The sequence below is a fragment of the Mobula hypostoma genome, chromosome 8 (genome assembly GCF_963921235.1).
Source record: "Mobula hypostoma chromosome 8, sMobHyp1.1, whole genome shotgun sequence".
Taxonomy (NCBI): Eukaryota; Metazoa; Chordata; class Chondrichthyes; order Myliobatiformes; family Myliobatidae; genus Mobula; species Mobula hypostoma.
Window position 1 is genome coordinate 98,834,448 of NC_086104.1, and position 23,411 is coordinate 98,857,858.

At 44.7% G+C, this 23,411-nt stretch overlaps 2 protein-coding genes across 5 annotated transcripts; one reads left to right on the forward strand and one right to left on the reverse strand.

Moving 5' to 3' along the window:
• Positions 1–333: 333 nt before the first annotated feature.
• On the forward strand, positions 334–22,924 carry LOC134350765 (histone H3). Of its 4 annotated transcripts, XM_063056425.1 has the most exons (3): positions 696–835; positions 9,063–10,104; positions 22,550–22,924. In XM_063056425.1, the coding sequence occupies exon 2, from the start codon at positions 9,086–9,088 to the stop codon at positions 9,494–9,496; it is 411 nt and encodes a 136-aa protein (XP_062912495.1). In that variant the 5' UTR covers positions 696–835; positions 9,063–9,085; the 3' UTR covers positions 9,497–10,104; positions 22,550–22,924. The 4 variants fall into 4 exon arrangements, with proteins under 4 accessions (XP_062912496.1, XP_062912498.1, XP_062912497.1 ...); XM_063056426.1 differs by lacking the exon at positions 9,063–10,104 and having other exon boundaries at positions 334–835; positions 22,550–22,914; XM_063056428.1 differs by lacking the exon at positions 22,550–22,924 and having other exon boundaries at positions 334–835; positions 9,063–9,080.
• Positions 10,276–10,854, reverse strand: LOC134350770 (histone H4). The gene has a single exon (XM_063056435.1). The coding sequence runs from the start codon at positions 10,840–10,842 to the stop codon at positions 10,531–10,533; it is 312 nt and encodes a 103-aa protein (XP_062912505.1). The 5' UTR covers positions 10,843–10,854; the 3' UTR covers positions 10,276–10,530.
• Positions 22,925–23,411: the final 487 nt, after the last annotated feature.

Here is a 23,411-nt window from a genome sequence, read left to right on the forward strand (position 1 = left end):
TCACCTCTAGAATTTTATTGCATAAGAACTGTAAGGTTTTGCATAACGTTTTATCCACACATGTCAAACCATCTACCGGAGCATAATAGAAAACTGAGTCCTCTATTTCTCCCTTAGAATTGAAATGGGTAGCCACCGGGAGATCCCGCTTTGCCATTTTCAATGGGTGTGGGGTGCATTTGGTCTGTTCACATTGTCCAATTAAAAAGTTAGATGGAAACCTACCAATGAGAACTTATTCTACCCGATTCCTTATTAGCATAGGGCGGGGCATACTGTCTATTTAATCGGCACTGCGAGGTGGCTCCGCTTATTTTCGACTCCGACATTGACTGAAGAGATGCCTGAACCGAAAGCTTCCAAGAAGGGCGCGAAGAAAGCCGTGTCCAAAGCGCAAGCCAAGGGCGGCAAGAAACGCAGGAGAACCAGGCGAGAGACTTACTCCATTTACGTCTACAAGGTAATGAAACAAGTTCACCCCGACACCGGCATCTCCTCGAAGGCCATGAGCATTATGAATTCGTTCGTGAACGATATTTTCGAGCGCATTGCGGGCGAGGCTTCCCGCCTGGCTCATTATAACAAACGCTCGACCATCACTTCTCGGGAGATCCAGACCGCCGTGCGCCTGTTGCTGCCCGGGGAGCTGGCCAAGCACGCCGTGTCAGAAGGGACAAAGGCGGTGACCAAGTACACCAGCTCCAAGTGAAGCCGAAGAAAGTGTTGACATAAACCCAACGGCTCTTTTAAGAGCCACTCACAATTTCCAGGGAAGAGATTTACTAATGTTCGACATTGGATCGCAACAAGCTTGTCTGAAAAGTTCTAAATAAAGGTAATTTTATTTGTTAATGTTGAGTAAACTTTCCATCACTCCTCACAATCCTTGTCGCGTCCCCGTTTCACTGCACTAACACCGACATTTTGCCCTCTTGTCAATTTGTTGCGATTTTCTCCCACTCACAAAGCTTTGTACAAGAAAGGATTGAGGTGACGATGTTTTTGTTGTCGATGTGATTTAATTGCTGTGAATGCGATGCATTAATGGGAGTACCCCTGTGTTGGAAAAACGCTGAATCCTCAAGATCACAACAGGTTCACTCGGGTTCCTTTCACACTACAGTCCAACAGTCATTGCTACGACTGTAGATTTTAGGTGGTGACCCGTCTACAATCTGATGCGTTCTACATGGCCGCTATTGCATCCTGTGAAGTCAGAGTTTGTACTAATCGGTTACCAAACGAATGAAAGTGCAGATTAAAATCAAATAATCTCCTACGTGAGATTTTGCACCTTGTCTTTATTTTAAATGAGTGGGGACGCTGTGATGGTGAATCCTGTTCATGCATCTGCATGTTTTTAGATTAAAGGATGAAAATATAATCTTGGCGCGCTTTTCATAAAATGGGGACTAAGATTAGTTTGGACTATCTTTGTTTCCTGATCGCCCGCTGATTTCACCGCTCTGCGTTGCTCCACGAAGTTCATGGACGAGCGCGAGATTATCTACTGATTATTAGTAAAATATCCGATACAGGAGAACGAAAGGTCTTGCAAACCACTACACGGAGAATGAGGAATTCCTCTCGTGATCCCCCCTCTTTATAGCTTCTGGAGGATTGCGAAAGGACACTTACGATTGGTGGTTCCGCGCCTTCTCTGAATAGTAATATAAAATTACCCAATCAGCAAACTGTCCAATTCTCCAATGATCAGACGGCGCCAGAGAAGCGCGGAAAATAACTGTCTCTCCCCACCCGAAATTTGAAAAGCCCGCCAAAGAAAAAAAATAAATTAATCAGTAGTCTAAAGCCTAAATCAATTACAAATCTGTATGATCTCGGATTTCCTGCATAGCTAGTTATTTGATCTCAGCCCACTTCTGTCCATACAGAATGTGAATTAACTACCATGACTGACTCTAGGAATTTGTGGTTCTTTGTGAAAACACATCAGATTATGGAAAGGTCTCTCTTCTCAAACTGAGGATGGAGTACAGAACATTATGAACAGGTCGCTCTTTTCAAATTGTGGCTGGAGTCACAGAAACAGGAGGTTGGGTGGTCTCTGCGGAAGACAGAAAGGGATGAGGATCAGAAGATGTGGCTGGTAGTGGTGTCCCACTGCAGCTGAAGCGGTGACAATTCCTCAACCCCCACAGATGCTGCTCAACCCGCCGTTCCTCCAGCAGATTGTTCAGTGCACCAGATTCCAGCATCGGCAGTTTCTGCAGTCTCAAGTTTCCTTTCTCAAGTGGGTACTAGTAAACTCAATAAGTGGATGTGGGGTATCAATGCTTTCAGATGGCTTTCTATGACATACATTGAGTCAAAGAGCATGGAAACAGGGCCTTCACCAACATGTCCATTCTGTGTTTCCAGTAAGCTTGTCCCACCTGTTCCTGTTTAGCCCATAGCCTCAAAATGTTTCCTTGCCATCTATTTATCTAGATGATTTTTAAATATTGCTCATGTCCCTGCCTCAACTACCATTTCTGCCAGCTCATTCCAAATACAATCCACCTTTTGTGTGAAGAAGCTGTCTCTGATCTGCCATATAAATCTCACACTTCTGATCTGAAACTAATGCTGTCTTGTTATTAATACCCCTTCCCTGGGAATGCACTTTTACCCTCTGTATGCCCCTCATGACCTTGAATACATCAATCAGTTCACTCCCAAATCTCCTATGTTCCAGGGAATAAAGTACAAGTCTACAAAACCTCTCCTTGCAAGGATGCACTTGCCACACCACTGGTATGGCCACAGCTGGAGAACCGTGTCCATCTTTGATAAAGATGGAACAGCTTTAGAGAGATTTGACTGAACTGGTCACAGCAGTAAGGGATCTAATCACCGCACCAACTGAAACACATTGCCTTTCTCCTTGGTGAATACAGCTGAGAACTATTCATTTCACGCCCTGCCCACCTCTTCTAGCCCCATACACAGGTTGTCACTTTGCTCCACAACAGACCCCACTCTCTCCTTAGTTACTCTCTTGACCTTCATACACTTACAGCACTCGTTATTTATCACAGCAACCACCCAAATGCACATGAAATGAACCGTCCCAAAACTTTGTTCCAAGGAGCGGAGACAACCTGCAGCATGGCGTAACTGAAGACTCAAGAGGAGACACATCTCTTTAAAGGATTCGTATGAAACAGATACACACTGAACTTAATACGAAGATGTCTACGAGGTTGACAATGCTCCAGCCAAGAAGTGACCAAATGGTTTGACCTTCCATACATTTGCTATATCTCAGAAATGATGGGCCAACTGCTCTAAGAACATAGAATTCCAGTCGTGCATAAGCCAACAGCAATGTTAAGGAGAGTACTTTGCAGACCAAATGAATGAGCTAGGCTATTATACAAGGCAATATGGTCTACAAAATCCAACTCGGGAACTGCAGCAAATATTATGGCCACCATACTGGGAGAAAATTAACTGCACAGCTCCATGAACATCAACTGGCTGACCGTCTCTACCCATGAAGAACAAAAAGGGCACAAATTCGACTGGGCATCAGTGAACATCATGGTGCAAGTAAAGACATGGCATGCAAGAGAATTCCTAGAAGCATGGTAAACAAACCTGTAGACCTCAATCCTATTTATGAGCCAATGCAGGCAAAATGCCAGACCACAATGCACGGAATTTGTCAAACAACCAATTGGCAACCAGGTTTCCTCTCCATAGCTCAAGTAAGTTTCTGAAATGATAACTGACCAGCTGACTGATGAGTATATAAAGACCAGGCATTCAGATGACACACCACATTTTACAGCTCACTAACGATGTCCCCTTGTATGGTGAAAAGTTTGTAAGTAAATTGCCAATATCGGAGAACAACCCAACCCAATTCATCAATGTTTATATTATTAACATTTATTGAGCACTCCCTTAATCTTGGTTGCCACTGATAATTTGTGACTTGTCTTTGCCCTTTGAATTTCTCTACCCATGAAGGAGAGGGGCACAAATTTGACTGGGCATTTGCCAAAGTCATGGCGCAAGCAAACACGTGGCAGGTAAACTCTGCAAATCTCTACACTGCTGAAGGGTCTCCCTATTCTTCAATGCTCTTTCCCTGTTGCATCTGTTACGTACCCCGTAACTGGGTTGCCAAACCAGCAGAAATGGACCACTTAGCTGGAGTCTGGATTACTGGAACTAAGAAAGTTTTATTAAAGAAATAAGTAACACAGTACTCTAAACGTAAGGATATAAATGCAACGGGTTAGCAATGATAAAACACACATGTACACAGAACTAGGATAATAGGATCAATCAAGCTCTATCGCAGCCTAGGGGTAAAATGATCAGTCTCAAGTGACACAGAGTTCAGTTTAGTTCAGTTCACAGTAATCGCTGTTGTGCCATTGGGGGGAGAGAGAGAGAGAGTGAATGATGATATTCAAATCGGATTCAACACCTTTGATATTCCTTGCAGTTAGCTTTTGGGCGAGCCCGTTGTAATGTCTTCTGAGGTCACCGACTGTGACCCCTCCATTCCGGATACAATCGTTCTTCTGCGGTGAACCCGGCACCCAGGCAAGGGCGGACACACACAGCAGGTTCCCGCTGATCGTACCTTTTCACCCTGTGCGTCTATGGTCGGTCCTCATCAAAACTCCCACCAACTTGTGGGGGGGCACCGCACTTCCAGGGTCTCGTTACCTCGTCGTGTCATGGTGTGTCTGTTGCCTTAGCGAACCTGTGCCCTTTATCCCCCTGCTGGGGTATCGCCTGTCCATCAAACTTCAAACAGTTCAAGTTCAAAGCAACCCGGTCTCTGACAATACTCGGAACTGTGTCTCCTTTCGTTAATCTCTCTCGTCTCCCATTAACATTTCTGAATGTTCCCCCATTGTCTTTCTTATCGGCCTCAATCTTCTGATAACTTGGTATTTTGTCACACATCATCATTATCATTATGTGCTGTTTCGTATGATGTTGGTGATCATGGTCTTCCATCTCTTTAATCTGAATATATTCTTATTCTTTTCTCTATCCATGATCATGATTGTTCTTGGCAAATTTTTTCACAGAAGTGGGTTTGCGATTGACTTCTTTTGAGTTGTAACTTTACAAGACAGTAACCCTAGCAATTATCAATACTTTTCAGAGGCTGTCTACCTGGCATCAGTGATGTGCACCAGCTGCTCATATGACCATCTACCACCTGTGCCCATGGCTTCATGTGACCCTGATTGGGGTGATAAGCAGGTGTAACCTTGCTCAAGGGGGATCTGAGATGAGTGGAGAGAAGGAACGTCTTGCATTCCTTCCCATCGCCCATTATCTACCACATGCTTCTTATTATTTCAGTGGCACCTCAACACCACTTCACATCCAGGAACCCCTGAATCTGCCAAAATTGCTCTTCACGCTCCCAAAAATACAATTTAAAAAAAACTGAGGTGCAAGGGGACTGGGAGTCCTTGTGCAGGATATCCTAAAGGTCAACTTGTAGGTTGAGTCTATGTTAAGGAAGGCAAATACAATCAATGTTAGCATTTTATTTGAGAGGACGAGAATATAACAGCAAGGATGTAATGCAAAGGCTTTGAGTCAGTGGTACTATGAACACTCATGGTCCTCTTATTTCAGAAAAGATGTGCTGGCATTGGAGGGGGTCCAGTGGAATGATTCCGGTAATGAAAGGTGGGGACCAACACCCCTCTTGTGAGGAGGCTCATGGAGGCCTGCAAGGAGAAGGCTGGAGAGAGCTTTCTGGGAACATTGTCCATGCACCCGGTGTTTCGAGCTGCTTTTGAGGAAGTGTGCGGCTGCATTGGGCCGGATACCAAATTTAAACGAGGGACTGCGTGGCTCACCTAGTCGAAGCCACTGGTGATCCGGCCTGGGGAAGTAGGAAGAGTGATGGGAACCTCCAGATTTCCCGGTGTGCCTGAGAGCAAGGCCCCCTTAGTGGACGCTCCAGAAGACCTCGAGGGGGAGTTGGGATTTCCTGCTGAGATACTGGTGAGGCCCAAATTGCAGAAACCCTCGGTTGTACAGGCAAGCAGGATGGCAGTGGTTGTCAGGAACACTACAAAGAGGGAGGTCACTTTCAGGTGGGGGATGCCCCTGGCGCATCTGTTCCTGGTGACAGATATGTCTAGTGTCCCTATGAGACAAGCCAGGGAGAAACTATTGGAAAAAGGAGGAAAGTTGACCTCTGATTCATTCAACTTCAGGGATTCCCTGGTTCTTTGTAACCGGGCAACACATCACACAGCATCCACACAAATGAGGTTTCTTAGTTTGGTGGAGCTAGAAGCTGTCTTCCCCTAGACAAAGACATGCAGGCTGAGCCTGAGGGTTGCATATAAAATTTTCTTGAATGTTCCTCATGACTTTTCAATTTCCTTTTTGGCCATCTTAATTCCCTCGAGCTCTAGGAGCAAAGAACAATACAGGCTATTTGACCCATGATATTGTGCTAACCAGGATGTCAATTTATACTACGTGTCTCCCTTCTGTATATCATCCATATCCCCCCCAGTCCCTTCATATTCACGTGTCCATCTAAAAGCCTTTTAAACTCCAGCAAACTGTCTGTTTCCATTAGTAGCTAACCTTAAAGCATGTCCTCTGGTGTTTGACATTTCTACCATGGGGAAAAGATTCCAATGATCTATCCCCATCTATTCCTCTCATAATTGTAAAAACCTCTGTTGGTTCCTTCCGCTGCCTCTGATATTCTATGAAAAACATAAGTCTGTCCAACATTTACATTGGGCTCCTTTACTCTAACCCAGGTAGAGTCCTGGTGAACTTCTTCTGCACCCTTTCCGGAGCATCCTATACTGGCACAACCAGAACTGCACACGACACTCTAGTGTTGTCTGATTCAAGTTTTACAGAGGTGCAGTTTGACTTCATTACTGTTGTATTCAGCACCTCCGCTAGTGTAAACAATGCAGGGTGCAGTGAGACTGTGAGAAAGGACAGGATGATGGGGCAAAATTGAAAAGTGTTATGAATACAGGACTGGATGTGGTAGATTTGAATGCTCACAGTAAATGGAATGTCAGATGATCTTGTTGCAAAGTTAGAGGTCGGCGTCTTTGAGACATGGCTGAAAGAAGATCATAATTGGGAGCTTAGCATCCAAGGATACACATTGTATTGAAAGTTCGGAGAGGGAGTGGGCTGTCTCTGTTGGTGAAAAATGAAATCAAATGTTAGAAAGAGGTGATATGGGTTCAGAAGATGTAGAATGCTTGTGTGTAGAGTTAAGAAATTGCAAGGGTAAAAAGACCCTAATGGGATTTATATACAGGACTCTAAATGGTAACCAGGATGTGGGATACAAATTACAATGGGATATGGAAAAGGCATGTAAAAAGGGCAATGTTATGATAGTCTGGGGGATTTCAGTATGCAAGTAGATTGGGAAAATCAATTTGATGCTGGATCTTGAGAGGGAATTTGCAGAATGCCTACAAGATTGCTATTTAGAGCAGCTCATGGTTGAGCCTACTTGGGGAAAGGCAATTCTGGATTGGATGATCTGTGATGAACCAGACAGGATTATGGAGTTCAAGGTAAGCGAACCCTTTGGAGATAGTAATCATTATATGATAGAATTCATTCTGCAATTTCAAAGGGATAAGATAAACTCAGATGTATCATTATTACTGTAGTGCTAGGGAAATTACAGAGGCATGAGAGAGGAACCAGCTAAAGTTGATTGAAAAATGAATGACAACAGAACAGCAATGACTGGAGTTTCTGGGGGCATGTTGGAAGGCAGAAGATTGATACATACCAAAGATGAAGTGGTATTCTAAAGGGATGATGAAGTAACTATGGCTGACAAAGGAAATCAAAGACAGCATAAAGCAAAAGAGAGAGCAGATAATATAGAAAAAATTGTAGGAAATTAAAGACTGGGAAGCTTTCAAAAACAAACAGAAGGAAACTAAAAAAACATAGAAAAGAATAGATTAAGTATGAAGGTAAATACTATAAATAGGATACCAAAACATTTCTCAGATATATAGAGTAAAAGAGGGAGGAGAGTGGATATCAGACAATTGGAAAATTATGCTGGAGAGATAGTATTGGGGGACAAAAATACTGAATTAACTTAATAATGCATCAGACTTCACTGTGGATGATACTAGCAACATGCCAGAATTTCGAGTGTCATGGGACAGAAGTGTGCATTCATTAGATTCCGGAATGGTTTAGAAGGACTGGAAAATTGCAAACATCACTCCACTCTTTGGAAAGGTAAAAGGCAAGAGGAAAGGAAATTACAGGCCAATTAACCACACTTCAGTGGTAGTGAAGGTGTTGGATTCCATTACTAAGGATGAGGCTTCGAGGTCAAGTTAGCATGATTTCTTGCAAGGGAAGTCTGTTGGAATTCTTTGAGGAAATAACAGACAGGATGCACAAATGAGAGTCAGTGGACACTGTTTACTTGGATTTTCATAAGGCCTTGGACAAGGTGCCACTCATGAGGCTGCTTAACAAGTTGTGAGTCCATGGTAATACAAGAACGATCGTAGCATGGATAGACAATTGGCTGACTGGCAGGAGGCAAAGAGGAGGAATATGGGGGGCGGGTGGCCTTTTCTCGTTGACTGCCTGACACGTGTCAGTGTTCGGACCGCTTCTTTTTACATGTTAATAATATGGACGATGGAATTGGCGGCTTTGTGGTCAGATTCGTGGATATGAAGCTTGGTGGTGTTACAGGGAGTGTTGTTGAGGCAGGGTGTCTGCAGAAGGACTGAGACAGATTGGGAGAATGGTCAAAGAATGGCAGCCGGAAAGTAGTGGAGGCCATGCACTCTGGTAGAAGGAATAAAAGCTTCCAGTAATTTTCAACGGGGGGAATACCCAAAACTCAAACCACCTCCCCACCCCCAGTCAGCTTCAAACCGATGAAGGAAAAGCAGCCAATTGCAGCACTGAAACCTGGTAATGGACATTTCCCTTAGAACCAATCAGAGGGAATTGGGCGGCCCTTCATCAACCCTTTAAAAGCCAGCCACGAATTCTACTCCTACATTTCAATTTCCGTAATTCAGATTACTCGGACCGCTGAAGGAGAATGGCCCGGACCAAGCAAACAGCGCGCAAGTCCACCGGAGGGAAAGCTCCCCGCAAACAGCTGGCCACCAAAGCGGCACGGAAAAGCGCCCCAGCCACGGGCGGAGTGAAGAAGCCCCATCGCTACCGGCCCGGCACCGTGGCTCTGAGGGAGATCCGGCGCTACCAGAAATCCACCGAGCTGCTCATCCGCAAACTGCCCTTCCAGCGCCTGGTGCGGGAAATCGCTCAGGACTTCAAGACCGACCTGCGCTTCCAGAGCTCGGCCGTCATGGCCCTGCAGGAGGCCAGTGAAGCTTACCTGGTGGGGCTCTTTGAGGACACCAACCTGTGCGCCATCCACGCCAAGCGAGTCACCATCATGCCCAAAGACATCCAGCTGGCCCGCCGCATCCGTGGGGAGCGCGCCTGAATCCGGCCTCGGCACCAAGCACAACAAAAGGCTCTTTTAAGAGCCACTAACTCAGCAGTGGAAAGGGCTGTCATTTCCTATTCATTCACCTTTTGTGTTTCCGACACGCCGATTTCCTCTGATCCTTCCCTGTGGGTGTTTTGTTTAATATTGTTCAATAATTCATCCCAGTTTGTTACAGACTCCAACACGGCCGGACCCACCAACACAGAGAATCAGCAGTTCTGTGCCGTTGGGTTAACGGCAGCGCGAACATCAGAGATAAACTTCTCCCTTGCCCTCAGGGTGTCTCTGTCCCCAGACCCCTGCCGTGAACAGCTGGTTATGATCACCAAGTTTTCTAGGTATCTGCGGTTGTTACAGTCGTGGAGAATGGGTTTCAATCGTCTCCCGGTCCCATTTCTGCTCGAGTACATGATCAACTCACGAGGACACATCAGCCTGTAGACACTGGAATTCCGGTTCTTTCACAGAACTTTTTTCATGTTACAAACTCTCCTTAGACCGAGTTTGCGAGAGACTAATGCAGAATCGCGTTCATACAGACAGACCGCGAGTATAAACTGGATCGGCTTTTGGAAACTAAATGTCCAGAAACATTCAAACTGGTGAGTTAATTAACACTTAGGGTGTTACCGTAAAATAAATCTTGATCGAATTCATGAGTCAATGCTTATTTTTGCAGGCTACGGTTTATAAACTTTCTGGCGGGCTTTTCAAATTTCAGGCCAGCTGGGGTACTTTCAACGCTCTTCTTTCCGCTCTCTGGGTTATTGTTCTCACAAGAGAATGGGAATTTAATCTCTTTAATGTAACAACGGTGTTGTTCGTGACCCTATACCGCCCAGAATGTTCCGAGCGGGTTCAAATCCATGGGACAATTGTCACCCTTTGTTTTAACATTAATCGCATAAGAGTTAACATTTCGGGTCAATGCTATGGGACCTGCTCTCCCCGGTCACTGCTCTCTCCGTGAGGCGGTGGGCGGCTCTTAGAAGAGCCTTTGTTTTGTGTTTGGAAGAACGAAGAGTTCCTCAACCGCCGAAGCCATAGAGAGTGCGGCCCTGGCGTTTCAGAGCGTACACCACATCCATGGCAGTGACAGTCTTGCGCTTAGCGTGCTCGGTGTAGGTGACCGCATCCCGGATCACGTTCTCCAGGAAAACCTTCAGCACCCCACGGGTCTCCTCGTAGATCAGACCCGAGATCCGCTTGACGCCGCCACGCCGAGCCAGACGGCGGATGGCCGGTTTGGTGATGCCCTGGATGTTGTCCCGGAGCACTTTACGGTGCCGCTTGGCTCCGCCTTTGCCGAGTCCTTTGCCTCCTTTCCCTCTGCCAGACATAACGCCGCTTCACTCCAGTCGTCGTTCAGTAACAAACTGTGTACTGGTGTCATCTTTTATACACAGCGCCCCGACCTGTCCGAGAAACGCGCAGAGAGAGAGAGGGGAGGAGACAAAGTGACGGGCAAGGAAGAGAGAGAGAGACGGGAGGGGTGGAGACAGAGTGATGGACAGTGCGGGAGGGGGGGTGGGGGAGAGAGAGAGTGTTAGAGATTGGGAGGGCTGGAAACAGTCCGTGACAGAGTAGAGGGCGGCTTCTCATCTTTATGATCCACAACCGCCAGTTTTCAACGGTTTGGCCGCAACGGAACAGAAACCCAGCGCTCCGGGTAAAAAAACAACAGATGCACAGATCCGATATCGAAGGTTGGTCAGTGACATTACCACATAACGCCCTAGATAACTGACGCACACCTCTTCAAATTTCTTCTGAATGCTCCGAAAATTAACCGATGATATTCTGGAAAAAGAATAAAGACCAGAGTTCTGACATTCAAATAAAACACAGCTCAGGCAGCAACCGTGAACGTTTCAAACGTTATAACGTTTCAGGCAGGAACCTCTTCAGATAACATTCTGCTATCTTTCAACATTTAGATAATGTGCTTTATTGCATATTTTCCTGCAAAAATGTACAATCTCACTTCCTCTCACAATGTCTCTCTATAGCCTCCTTACCCCATCTTCACAACTGAACGTTCCCATCTCTCTTTATGTCACCAGTAAGTTCAGTATTCACGGTGAGCTTTCATTTTCCTGATACCCTGTGAAGGAGCAGCTTATCAAATGGACATTGTAGTTCAGGACAACCACCGTTTCCTTTATCCGCAGCTTGTGTTCCCACTCCAAAGATTCGAGTGTAATTGTGAAACGTGGAATCACCTTCACAAAACCCTGTCCACTTCGCTTGATTGTTTGAAGTTTTGGAAATGTGCATTTATTCTCCCTGTTGTTACAGCTTCAAGCGTTCTCTGGGACAGGTGATAAACTGTGGAAAGGTGACCAGAATTCGCACAATACTCCGAATTTGGCCTCATCAAGTTCAAGTTAACATGCTGACTCCCGTACCCAATGTTTTGATTTATGAAGGCCAGTGTGCCTAGAGTTCTCTTTACACGTGACACCACTTTCAAGGAATAATCTGTCTGCCTTCCCGGATCACTGCAAGCTACAATACCCTTCCTCGCTATTCACTACACACACAATCTTGCTGTCATCTGCAAATGTGCTGATCCGTTTTACCACATTATCATCCAGATCCTTGATATAGATGACAGACAAACATTGATCCCTGCTTTAGAGGGGATATGATTTTGGATATAGAAAATCATGTGGGGTAGAGTTTGGGTAGGTTGCAGAGAGCTTCCCCCATATCAGAAGTGGATAGATGTGCTGTACAGGGTGGGGTGAGGAGGTCCTGTTCACCCAGACAGTGTTGAGTACCTGGAGTACACTGCCAGAGAGGATGGTGAAAGTGGAGTCACGGGTGGTATTTCAGAAATGTCTCATCAAACATGAAGCTTAGAAAAATAGAGGGCTATGGGTAACCCTCTATTCTAAAATAAGTACATGTTAGGCACAGCATCATGGGCTGAAGGGCCTGAATTGTGCTGTAGCTTTTCTATGTTTCCATGTTTTCTATGTTCAAACCATTGAATTACCAAGGCTACAGGCCAAGTATCGGAATATGGATGAGTTCCCAATGGCTGGTAGAGAGATGATGGGCCAAATGGCCTGTGATAGTGCTGTAACATTCTGTTAAAGTGAGAATCAACAAACTCCTACTACTAGAATCATTAAACCAGGTCAATACGATAATTGTATTCACCATCTGTCCCCATTAACCCTTTCCACCTAGCCTTAGTTTATATCGATATTTATATCATCCCAAGTAGTTTAGTTTGGGATGGGGGTGGAGGTGAGGCTTTACTCTGGATGGGGCGGAGGCAGCTGAACTGAAGTGGGGTTGGTCTGTACATGCTGCGGTTTTGAAGAATGAGATGATATAATTGGCTTCTGGAGTTTGCTGATTAATGTCGAAAGACGGATAAGACAGCAAATGGATCAGGTGAGCTGCTCCTTGCTCCCTGCCATTATCAAGCAGACATGCGAGCAGACTGGTAGGGTCTGGTGGGACGAGTGTTTCTCCACAGTGGGCATAATCTCTTCCCGCCTGCCACCATGGGAATGGTGAGTGTCTGTCAGTGCCTTACTGCACCAGCTCCATAGTGCAGGTTTTCCATTCTCATCCTCGGGCTCACATCCCTCCTTGGTCCTCAGCCTCTCACTCTCCCTGTAACATCTTCACATCCTGACAAACTCTCACAGTTCTGCTGTCCTCCCTCTGTGGCCTCTTCTGCCTCTATATATCAGTACCCTTTTCAGATCAGAGACCTGTGACAGTCGTGTGCTACAGGGATCCGTGCCTGGTCCCATGTTGTTTGTCATGGGTGTGTATGCTGATAAATAAATTTACTTTTTTAATGAAGTAGATTGGAGGCCTGTGACCAGCGGTACTGCTGGGGAAGGTGCTGTGTATTTTGTTTATCAAATATATTGACAATTTGTATGAGAATATATTTGGCATCTTTACTAAGTTTGCAGTTGATACCAAAACTGATGGTATTCTGAAGTGAAGTAGGTCGTTCATTTAGAATGGGACATAGAACAACTACAAAATTGGGCCAGATAGAATTTAATTCAGAGAAATGCTGAACATTATATTTTAGTCAGTTAAACCAGAGCAAAAGATTAGTTGCAGAATGGAGGGATCTCAGGGTAGAATTTCTGAAAGTGCCTACGAAGGTAGACACAGTGGTGAAGAAAGTGCTCGACTTCACTTGCCTTCATTGATCAGGCCATTGAGTACATGTGTTGGGATGTTATGTTACAACTGTACAGGATGTTGGTTGGATGGCACTTGGGATATTGTGTATAGTTCTGGTCACCTTGATGTGATTCAGCTGGAAAGGGCACAGAATGGTTCACAAGGAAGTGACTGGGACTGGAGGGCTTGAGTTCCAATGAGAGACTGGATAGGCTGTTTTCTCTGGAGCACAGGAAGACGAGGTGGGAGCTCAGAGGTTTATTAAATCATGGATAAATAACAATCAGACATAAATTCTTCTGTAGCCTCACACTAACACTCTCTACCTTCCTCCAGTTCTTGTGACCCTCTGAAATGTCTGTTCTCCTCCATCCTTGGCCCTTTTGAATCCTCACTTCCGATTTTAGATCAGAGCACTCTGCTCTCTTGTTTCTCATATGCATTGGTGATTTGGATGGGAATGTAAATGGCTTAACTCATACACTCACAGCTGACACCAAATTGGTGGTATAGCGGACAATTCTGAAGTTTGTGATATAGATTCATTAGGAACACGAGCAAGGAAATGGCAGATGTAATTTAACTCAGACAGAAACAGAGTGAGCCAATTTGGTAATTTAGATTGGGTGGTGCCTGCTTCATAAATGGCAGGGCCCTGGTGAGTGTTGTAAATCAGAGAGACAAAAGGGTGTAAATACATAGATCCCTAAAAGTGGCAACATAGGTAGACAGGGTGGTGAAGAGACATCTAATATGTTTGCCTTCACCAGTTGGAGCACTGAGTTCAATTCCTTGGAGGTCATGTGACTGAGCACAAGACATTCCTGAGACTTTACTTGGTGAACTATGTGCAGTTTCGGTCACAGAGCCGCAGGAAATATGTCATTTGAGCTGGAAAGGGAGTAGAAAATATTCACAACGATGTCTCTGGGAACTGGAGTTATATCGAGAGGACTGGAGTTACAAGCAGAGAACTGATAGACAGGGACTTTTCTCTGGAGTATAAGGGCTGAAGGGGTTATATACGCTTGAGGGGCATCAGTAAGGTGGATGGTCAGAGTCTTTTCCCTTCAGCAGAGGGAAATCTATATGTAAAGGGCATAAATATGTTGTGAGAGGATAAAGGTTTTAAAAGACCTGTGGGGCAGATTGTATCGAAGGGATAGGAAGGTAGGCAGAGGGGGTAGTGTGGTTCTGCTAGTAAAGAATGGCATCAAATCATTAGAAAGATGTGACATAGAATTTGAATTAAGAAAATAAGGGTGAAAGGACCCTGATGGCAGGGTCCATACTGCCGCTGGGATGCCGCAGATGGGTTGGGAAAATCAGGTTGGTAATGAATCTTGTTACGTACCCCGTAACTGGGTTGCCAAACCAGCAGAAATGGATCACTCAGTTGGAGTCTGGAGTACTAGAACTAAGAAAGTTTTATTAAAGAAACAAGCAACACAGTAATCGAAAGGATAATAAATGCAACAATTCAACAATGATAACCACACATGTGCACAGAATTAAGATAACAGCATCAATCAAGCTCTATCGTTGTCTAGGGGTAAATGACCAATTTCAAAATGACTCAAAGTTCAGTCCAGTTTGTAGTTCAGTTCGCAGTAATCGTTGCCATGGCGATGGACAAGGTGGGGGAAGAGAGACAGAATAGGAACAACTGATCATTCAGAACACTGCTTCACTCACAGACCAGCGGGATGGCTCACAAACAGCTTTTGGGCGGGTCCTTGGTGATGTCACCTGAGGTCACCGACTGTGACCCCTCCTCCAGATGCGGTCGATCCTCTGCAGTGAACCCGGCACCCAGGCAAGGGCGGACACACACCGGGTTCCCGCTGATCGTACCTTTCCACCCTGGTCGTTGTCTGGCACTTCTCACCCACTCGTGAGAAGCGTACCGCTTCCAGGGTCTCGTTACCTCGGGTGGCGTGTGTGTCTGTCTTAGCGAACCTGTCCCTTTTTATCCCCCTGCTGGGGTATCGCCTGTCCATCACTTCAAACAGTTCAGGGTTCAAAGGGGGGAGCCGCTCCAGACAGCTCTTCCTCCCACATCCCTTCATTACACATCTCCAGACGCTGCTCCATTGTTCCTTATCTCTCCTTCCCCTGAGGGCAGGTGGCAGACCAACTGCTGATGCCACTGATGCTAGCCCAGGCCAGCAAACATCTTAATTTTATGTGTATTCTCGTAACACTTCCCCCCTTTAAGGATTTTTACCGGGAGGTAAAAATTACAAACATGACTACATTATCTGATACATACACAATATACATCTTTAACAGTTATTTAGCTAATACAGAGAATTTGAAGCTGTCAACACCTTGACAGACAGTCATCACATTTTCTGTTCCTTTTACACGTGTTATTAATAATCCCTTAGACCAGGCTCCAACTCAGCAAACTTCATAGTGGCCAAAAACACTGATGAATTGCGACCAATGTAACCTCTCATTTGGTTTTGTCCCGGACCACAACAACAAGGGTCGTCCCATTCCGACTCAATTTTCTCTCGCAAGGGCTTAGTAGGAGGGGGACGGGTATTGACCGCAGAGTTATTGCAAAACTTCCTGCAGTACCCCACCATCTCCAAAAGCCTTCTGAGGGCCCTCTTGTCTGTCGGGGTTGGGAGGTCAGCGATAGCCTGCACTGTAGCTTGCATCACTGCCAGCTGCCCCTGTGTCACCACAATTCCCAGGTAAGTGACTCTCGTGTGGCCGAATTCATTTTTTTCAAGGTTCACTATCAAGCTGGCTTCAGACAGCCGTATTAAATTGCCAATACACACCTCTGTGTTCATCAGCCCTTTAGTCACTGAATTACTCAAAAAATATGGGTGTTGTTTACTTGGCCGCCCTATTGTAACCACAATCACCCAACGTCCCAGTTCTTTGCATTTCCTCGGGACAATCAAACACATGGGTGCGAGTCGTTTAATTACTCCTTGGGGGATTAAGGGAGAGACCTTATCAGTAGACCTGGCCAAAACAATAGCCTTCTCCCATCTGACCGATCCCATCCTAATCTTTTCAAAATGGTTTTTTCCTCTTAGCAAGGGGCCCCTAGCTTCATTGATTTCCACGCTAACACCGACTAGGTTTGTTAGCATATCAAAAGCCGGTGACCGTCTCAGTTCGCGTCGGTCATGATCAATAACATTTTTCCCCCTGGGCAGCCGGTAACTCTCTTTCATGATTCCACCAACTGTTTCCTCCAGCACCGCAAAATGTCCACCGGGGGGTACCTCGTGGGCCATGTTAAAAACCTCATCCCCATAACTCTTTTGCACCACCCCCCACTCCTCATCTGCGGATGCTGTACTTGATTTCCCTTTCTTCCTTAGCACCTCCTTATCCGCACAATAGCTTGTCAAGGCTGTGTCAGAGAGAGCGGTCTCGGCCAAAACCATCAGCCCCTCGTCTCGCTCCTGCGTCTGCACAAATTCTTTCCTGGCTACTGCTACGTCCGTCCCAGCTCCCTCACTACCTCTTATCTCACTACACCCTGTCTCATACAAGGTTGGCAGAAATGTTTCAGCCAAATTCACCATCGCGGGCGGGGCCTCCATGCTGGCAGGCTGACCCGTCAATCTCACGACTGGGAACACGATTCCTCCGGCGATGTCATTACCGAGCAAGACTTCCACGTCTTTCATCGGTAATTCGGACCTCACCCCGATCGTGACTAGTCCAGAGACCAGGTTGCTCTGTAAATGTATCTGGTGCAAAGGGACCGACTCTGTCCCTTCCCCAACACCTTTGACCTCTACCTCCCCAGTCTGGGTCTCTGAGCTAAAAATACACTCTTCAGTATTAGTGACTGACACGCTCCCGTGTCTCTCCAGATCCGCACTGGAACTGGTTTTAACCTCTTTTTCACTGACACCAGTCCGGCCGAGATAAACCTCTCGCGCCCTTCCTGGACTTTTTCAGACCTGTCCTTCCCTAGCGGTTCACTTAACAGCTCAATACAGCCATTCAAAATTTCCGCTTTTCCTTTCCCCGTCTCCTTCCTTGGGGCAAAGCACCTGGACGCAAAGTGTCCGACTTTCCCACAATTATAACAGACGACCCCAGGAGACTTCCTACCAGACTGCTCCCGGTCTACCTTATCCTTTTCACTAGTCCCCGGCTTACTTTCTGACTTTTCCGGTGGACTCTCCCCGCCGTCCTGACTACCCTTCTGGTAGCCTTTACTCGGGGCAAACTTCATTTTATGCGTCAACGCATACTCATCCGCTAACTTAGCAGTTGCGGCTAACGTGGCTGCCTCTTTCTCATCGAGGTAGGGTCTCATACCCTCAGGGACACAACCTTTAAACTGCTCAATCAGAATCAGCTGCAGCAGTCTGTCATAATCCCCCTCTACCCCTTTCGAGGCGCACCAACGCTCACAATATGTTTGCATCTCGCGAGCAAACTCCAAATACGTGCGGTCCCACCGCTTCCTCGCATTCCGGAACCTCTGCCGGTATGCCTCCGGGACCAACTCATAAATCCTGAGGATGGCCTCCTTCACCACCTCATACTTCTGGGCATCTTCCGCGGATAAAGCGGAGTAAGCTTGTTGGGCTTTCCCTTTCAGTACACTCTGAAGTAAGACAACCCACTTATCCCTCGGCCATTCCTGACTTATGGCCACTTTTTCGAAATGGAGAAAGTACCGATCCACATCGGTATCGTCAAATGGGGGAACCAGCCTAACCTCCTGGGTCGCCCGGAACCCTCCACCTTGGTTCGGCACGAGCCCCTGCTCGGCCCTTATCTTTAACTTCTCCAGCTCAAATTCCCTTTCCCTCTGTTTCTCCTCTCTCTCCAACTGTCTGTCCCTCTCTTGCCTTTCTACCTCTTTCTCTCTCTCTCGCCTTTCTACCTCTTTCTCTCTCTCTTGTCTTTCTACCTCTTTCTCTCTCTCCTGCCTTTCTAACTGCCGTACCCGGAACTCGTGCTCGAGTCTCAGTTTTTCCAGCTGTACCTGTACCGCGTCTCCAGCAGGTTTTTCAATAGACACCTCCCCCAGCTCACCTTGGGGAAACACACCTTTAGATACATAGTGCTCTACAATAGCTCTGTGTATCTCCTCTCTCCTCATTGTCGACTTCACCTTAGCAAGATTCACCCGTTTTGCCACAGCTATCAATTCCGATTTCCTGGCATCCTCTAATGCCTCCAAGGTCGGCGCCTTTATAAATTCCTCAACCTCCATTTCTGCTGTTTGTCTTTTCTTTCTTTCGGGAATTTTAACCCAATCAATTTACTCCGTCCCAAATTTAGCGTTCAAAATCGCGGACGAGAACCCCACTTATGTTACGTACCCCGTAACTGGGTTGCCAAACCAGCAGAAATGGATCACTCAGTTGGAGTCTGGAGTACTAGAACTAAGAAAGTTTTATTAAAGAAACAAGCAACACAGTAATCGAAAGGATAATAAATGCAACAATTCAACAATGATAACCACACATGTGCACAGAATTAAGATAACAGCATCAATCAAGCTCTATCGTTGTCTAGGGGTAAATGACCAATTTCAAAATGACTCAAAGTTCAGTCCAGTTTGTAGTTCAGTTCGCAGTAATCGTTGCCATGGCGATGGACAAGGTGGGGGAAGAGAGACAGAATAGGAACAACTGATCATTCAGAACACTGCTTCACTCACAGACCAGCGGGATGGCTCACAAACAGCTTTTGGGCGGGTCCTTGGTGATGTCACCTGAGGTCACCGACTGTGACCCCTCCTCCAGATGCGGTCGATCCTCTGCAGTGAACCCGGCACCCAGGCAAGGGCGGACACACACCGGGTTCCCGCTGATCGTACCTTTCCACCCTGGTCGTTGTCTGGCACTTCTCACCCACTCGTGAGAAGCGTACCGCTTCCAGGGTCTCGTTACCTCGGGTGGCGTGTGTGTCTGTCTTAGCGAACCTGTCCCTTTTTATCCCCCTGCTGGGGTATCGCCTGTCCATCACTTCAAACAGTTCAGGGTTCAAAGGGGGGAGCCGCTCCAGACAGCTCTTCCTCCCACATCCCTTCATTACACATCTCCAGACGCTGCTCCATTGTTCCTTATCTCTCCTTCCCCTGAGGGCAGGTGGCAGACCAACTGCTGATGCCACTGATGCTCGCCCAGGCCAGCAAACATCTTAATTTTATGTGTATTCTCGTAACAATCTCAAGAGAGTGAATTTGTTGAATGCCTATGAGATGGCTTTTTGGAGCAGTTTATCATTGAGCCTACTAGGGGATCAGCGATACTGGTTTGGGTGTTATGTAATAAACCAGAGGCAATTAGAGAATTTAAGATAAATGAACCATTAGGAGACAGTGATCACAATATGATTGCACTCAATTTGAAATTTGATAGGGAGAAAGTAAAGTCTGACATAGCAGTATTTCAGTGGCATAAAGGAAATTATAGTGGTATGAGAGAGGAGTTGGCCAAAGTAAATTGGAAGGAGATGCTGGCAGGGGTGACAGAAGAGCAGCAATGGCTTAAGTTTCTGGAAAAAATGAGGAAAGGGCAGGATAGATGTATCCCAAAACAAAGAAATGCTGACCTGGTAAGATAGTACAACCATGGCTGACAAGGGAAGTCGAAGCTAATGTAAAAGCAAAGGAGAGAGCATACAACAAAGCAAAAATTAGCGGGAAGATAGAGGATTGGGAAGTCTTAAAAATGTACAGAGAGCAACTAAAAGAATCATTAGGTGAGTCCCCATTTGGCAGCGTATGGAGTAAGACGTTTTTTGTCTCAGCTCCGTCTTTCACAACTTACTTTCCACTGTTAGATCCATTTCAAGTTTGAAGATTTATTATATTTGCTGAAGGATTTTACGAGTTAATTACAATGGCCTGAACTGAAACTCTTCCTGAGCTGCAACAGAGAAATCAGAGGAAGTTTCTACTTCAGAAAGAATGCTCTCTTTAATAGAAGCTATTAATGTGAAGATTGGTACGCTGGATACCAAAATGGATGAATTGACGAAAGCTAATGAATTGTTTGAAAAAAACCATCATTGCTATTCAGGAGTCTTTGAAGAATTTGGAAGATTGATATCAGACGCTTAAGCAGAGTACTCACAGAATTGAAAGGGAATTTAAATTAATGGATCAATCCATTAAGGAACAGAATTTGAAGGTGTCTTTTATGGAAAAGAAAATTAATGAGAATACTTCAGAATTATCAAGAATTAAGAAGAAAACGATTGATTTGGAAAGCAGAAATCGCAGGATGAATCTACGTATACTGGGTTTGCCTGAAAATACGGAAACCGGTGAGCCACTGAAGTTTTGTTCGAACATATTGTATTCACTTTTTAGAGACAATCTCAAAGCCTGTCTGATATTGGACACAGCCCACTGAATTCAGCATTTTAAATCATCAGCCGAAATTAAACCACGTCCTGGAATTCTCTGTTTGCATTATTTTACAACCAAAGAAGCTATTCTTATGAATGCAAGGAAAAGGGATAAGCTAATCTGTAATGAAGTTCAGATTCATATAGTGGAAGATTTTGCCCCAGAGACCTATGCCAAAAGAATTAAATATCAGGAAGTGATGACGGAATTTTTTAAAATGACCTGTCACCGTCACTGCGTTACCCGGCTCGTCTGATGATTACTCCACCCAATGCTCGTCCAAAATGGATTGACTCTCCAGAACATGTTTGGAAATTTATAAAAGAGTTTAAGTCCACTTCATAAGCAATTTGAAAAGTTGATCCTTAGCTGGGAGTAGTTTGTAACGCCATTGATGAAAGTCCGCTCTTCGTTTTATCAATGTTCGAATACGGACATGGTTAACTTACTTAGCTCTGTTGTTGTTTGCTTTAACAATTCATGTAGTTCTGAATTTAACACATATATTTTTACTTATTTTTTCCTTGATTTAAGTTTTTACTATTAGTCGTAGTATATATTGGTTGATTGGATTTATCCTTTTGTTTGAATACATGGCTGTGTATATTAAATGGATTTAAGATGGCCATCGTTAATTCGGTCTTAACTACCGTTAGACATAATATGAAAATATTTGGAATTTGTTTACTTCTTTATGTATTCTTTTTATGTCTTTTTGGTGGTGGTAATTTTTAAGTTTGTAAATGGAGCTGCCAACTGGAGACCCGGGTTTCGGGTCAGTAGATTAGCATGTCGTTCACCTGTTGGACGGTTTCTGGGCTTTTGGGGGAGTTGGGTGGGTCTATTAGGTCAGTTGTTTTTCGACTGGGCAGTCCTGAAGGGTTTTTCTTTGTCGATAATCTTGCTTTTCTTTCTGATCGAGTCAAGCTTCACCCGTTCTTCTGATTTAGGCTGCGCCTGCACGTTAGATTACTTTATAAAATTTTTTAATTGAATTTTAAATATGGATCTTAACAAAATTAATGTAATATCTTGGAATTTAAATGGTGTGAACCAAGCTATTAAGCGCAGAAAGATTTTTAAGAAATTAAAAACACTTCATGCAGATATTTTTGCGCAGGAGACGCACATCCGTAGACAAGATGAAAATCGCTATTTTAAATTTTGGATGGGACCCTTATTTCATTCTTTATCAGTAAATAAAATAAGGGTATCTATTTTTATTAATTCTAAAATCCCTTTTGTTCATTTTAATACTGTTACTGATTTAATTGGAAGATACTTAATTGTTACTGGTTTGTTGTGTGGTCAAAAAGTGGCTTTGGTATGTGTATATGCACCTAATGTAGACAGCCCTGATTTTTTCAAGAAGCTATTTTCTGTACTGCCAAATTTAAATAAATGTAAGTTGATTATGAGTGGCGACTTTAACTATTGTCTTAACCCATTGATTGACAGATCGTCCACCAATCCGTCTCTTCCTAATAAAGCTGTGACATGTATTAATTCTTTTTTATTAGAATACGGTCTGGTCGACATTTGGAGATTTAAATTTCCTTGGTGCTCGGAGTCGGAGGGCTAGTCGGAGACTCGAAGTTTTCAGACGGACTCAGAGTCAGACTGTGGTCAGGTGCTTCCAGGATGCTGCATTGGCAAGTTTGCAGCGCTGGAAACTCATAACAGGAAGAGTTTTCTTCCTTGTACCGTCTGCGTGAGACGTTGGGACTATCGGGACTTTGAGACTTTTTTTTACCATGCCCATGGTCTGCTCTTATCAAATTATGGTATTGCTTTGCACTGTTGTAACTATATGTTATAATTACGTTGTTTTTGTCAGTTTTAGTCTTGGTCTGTCTAGTGTTTCTGTGATATCATACCAGAGGAACATTGTATCATTTTTTAATGCATGCATTTCTAAATGACAATAAACGAGGACTGAGTGTCCTCATAATCTAATAATCTAATTTTTTTCTTGGATACGCGATTGGTGCCCTCTGTTGTTGAGTGTGCCTATGATGTGATTGCGTTGTCAGATCATGCACCTATGAAACTAGCTTTGGAATTCTCTGATAATATTCACATACCTCAGTGGAGATTTAATATTTCATTGTTGCAAGATTCAACTTTTGTAAATTTTATTAAAGAACAAATTTCTTTATTTTTTTGAATTGAATATAACTGAGAGAATGTCAAATTTGGTTATTTGGGATACAATGAAATCTTTTCTTAGGGGACAGAATTTCAAATTCAGTAGGTTCAAGAAGGAAAACTAAGGTGGAACTTTTGCTGATCACTAATAGGATTAAAGAAATAGATAAACTCTATTCAGTAATGCCTAGTGAAGATCTCTTTAAGGAAAGGGTGGAACTCCAAGCACAACAT

Excerpts from the sequence above, each read along its gene's own strand:
- LOC134350765 (XM_063056425.1), top strand. The coding sequence starts at position 9,086 with ATGGCCCGGACCAAGCAAACAGCGCGCAAGTCCACCGGAGGGAAAGCT.
- LOC134350770 (XM_063056435.1), bottom strand. The coding sequence starts at position 10,842 with ATGTCTGGCAGAGGGAAAGGAGGCAAAGGACTCGGCAAAGGCGGAGCC.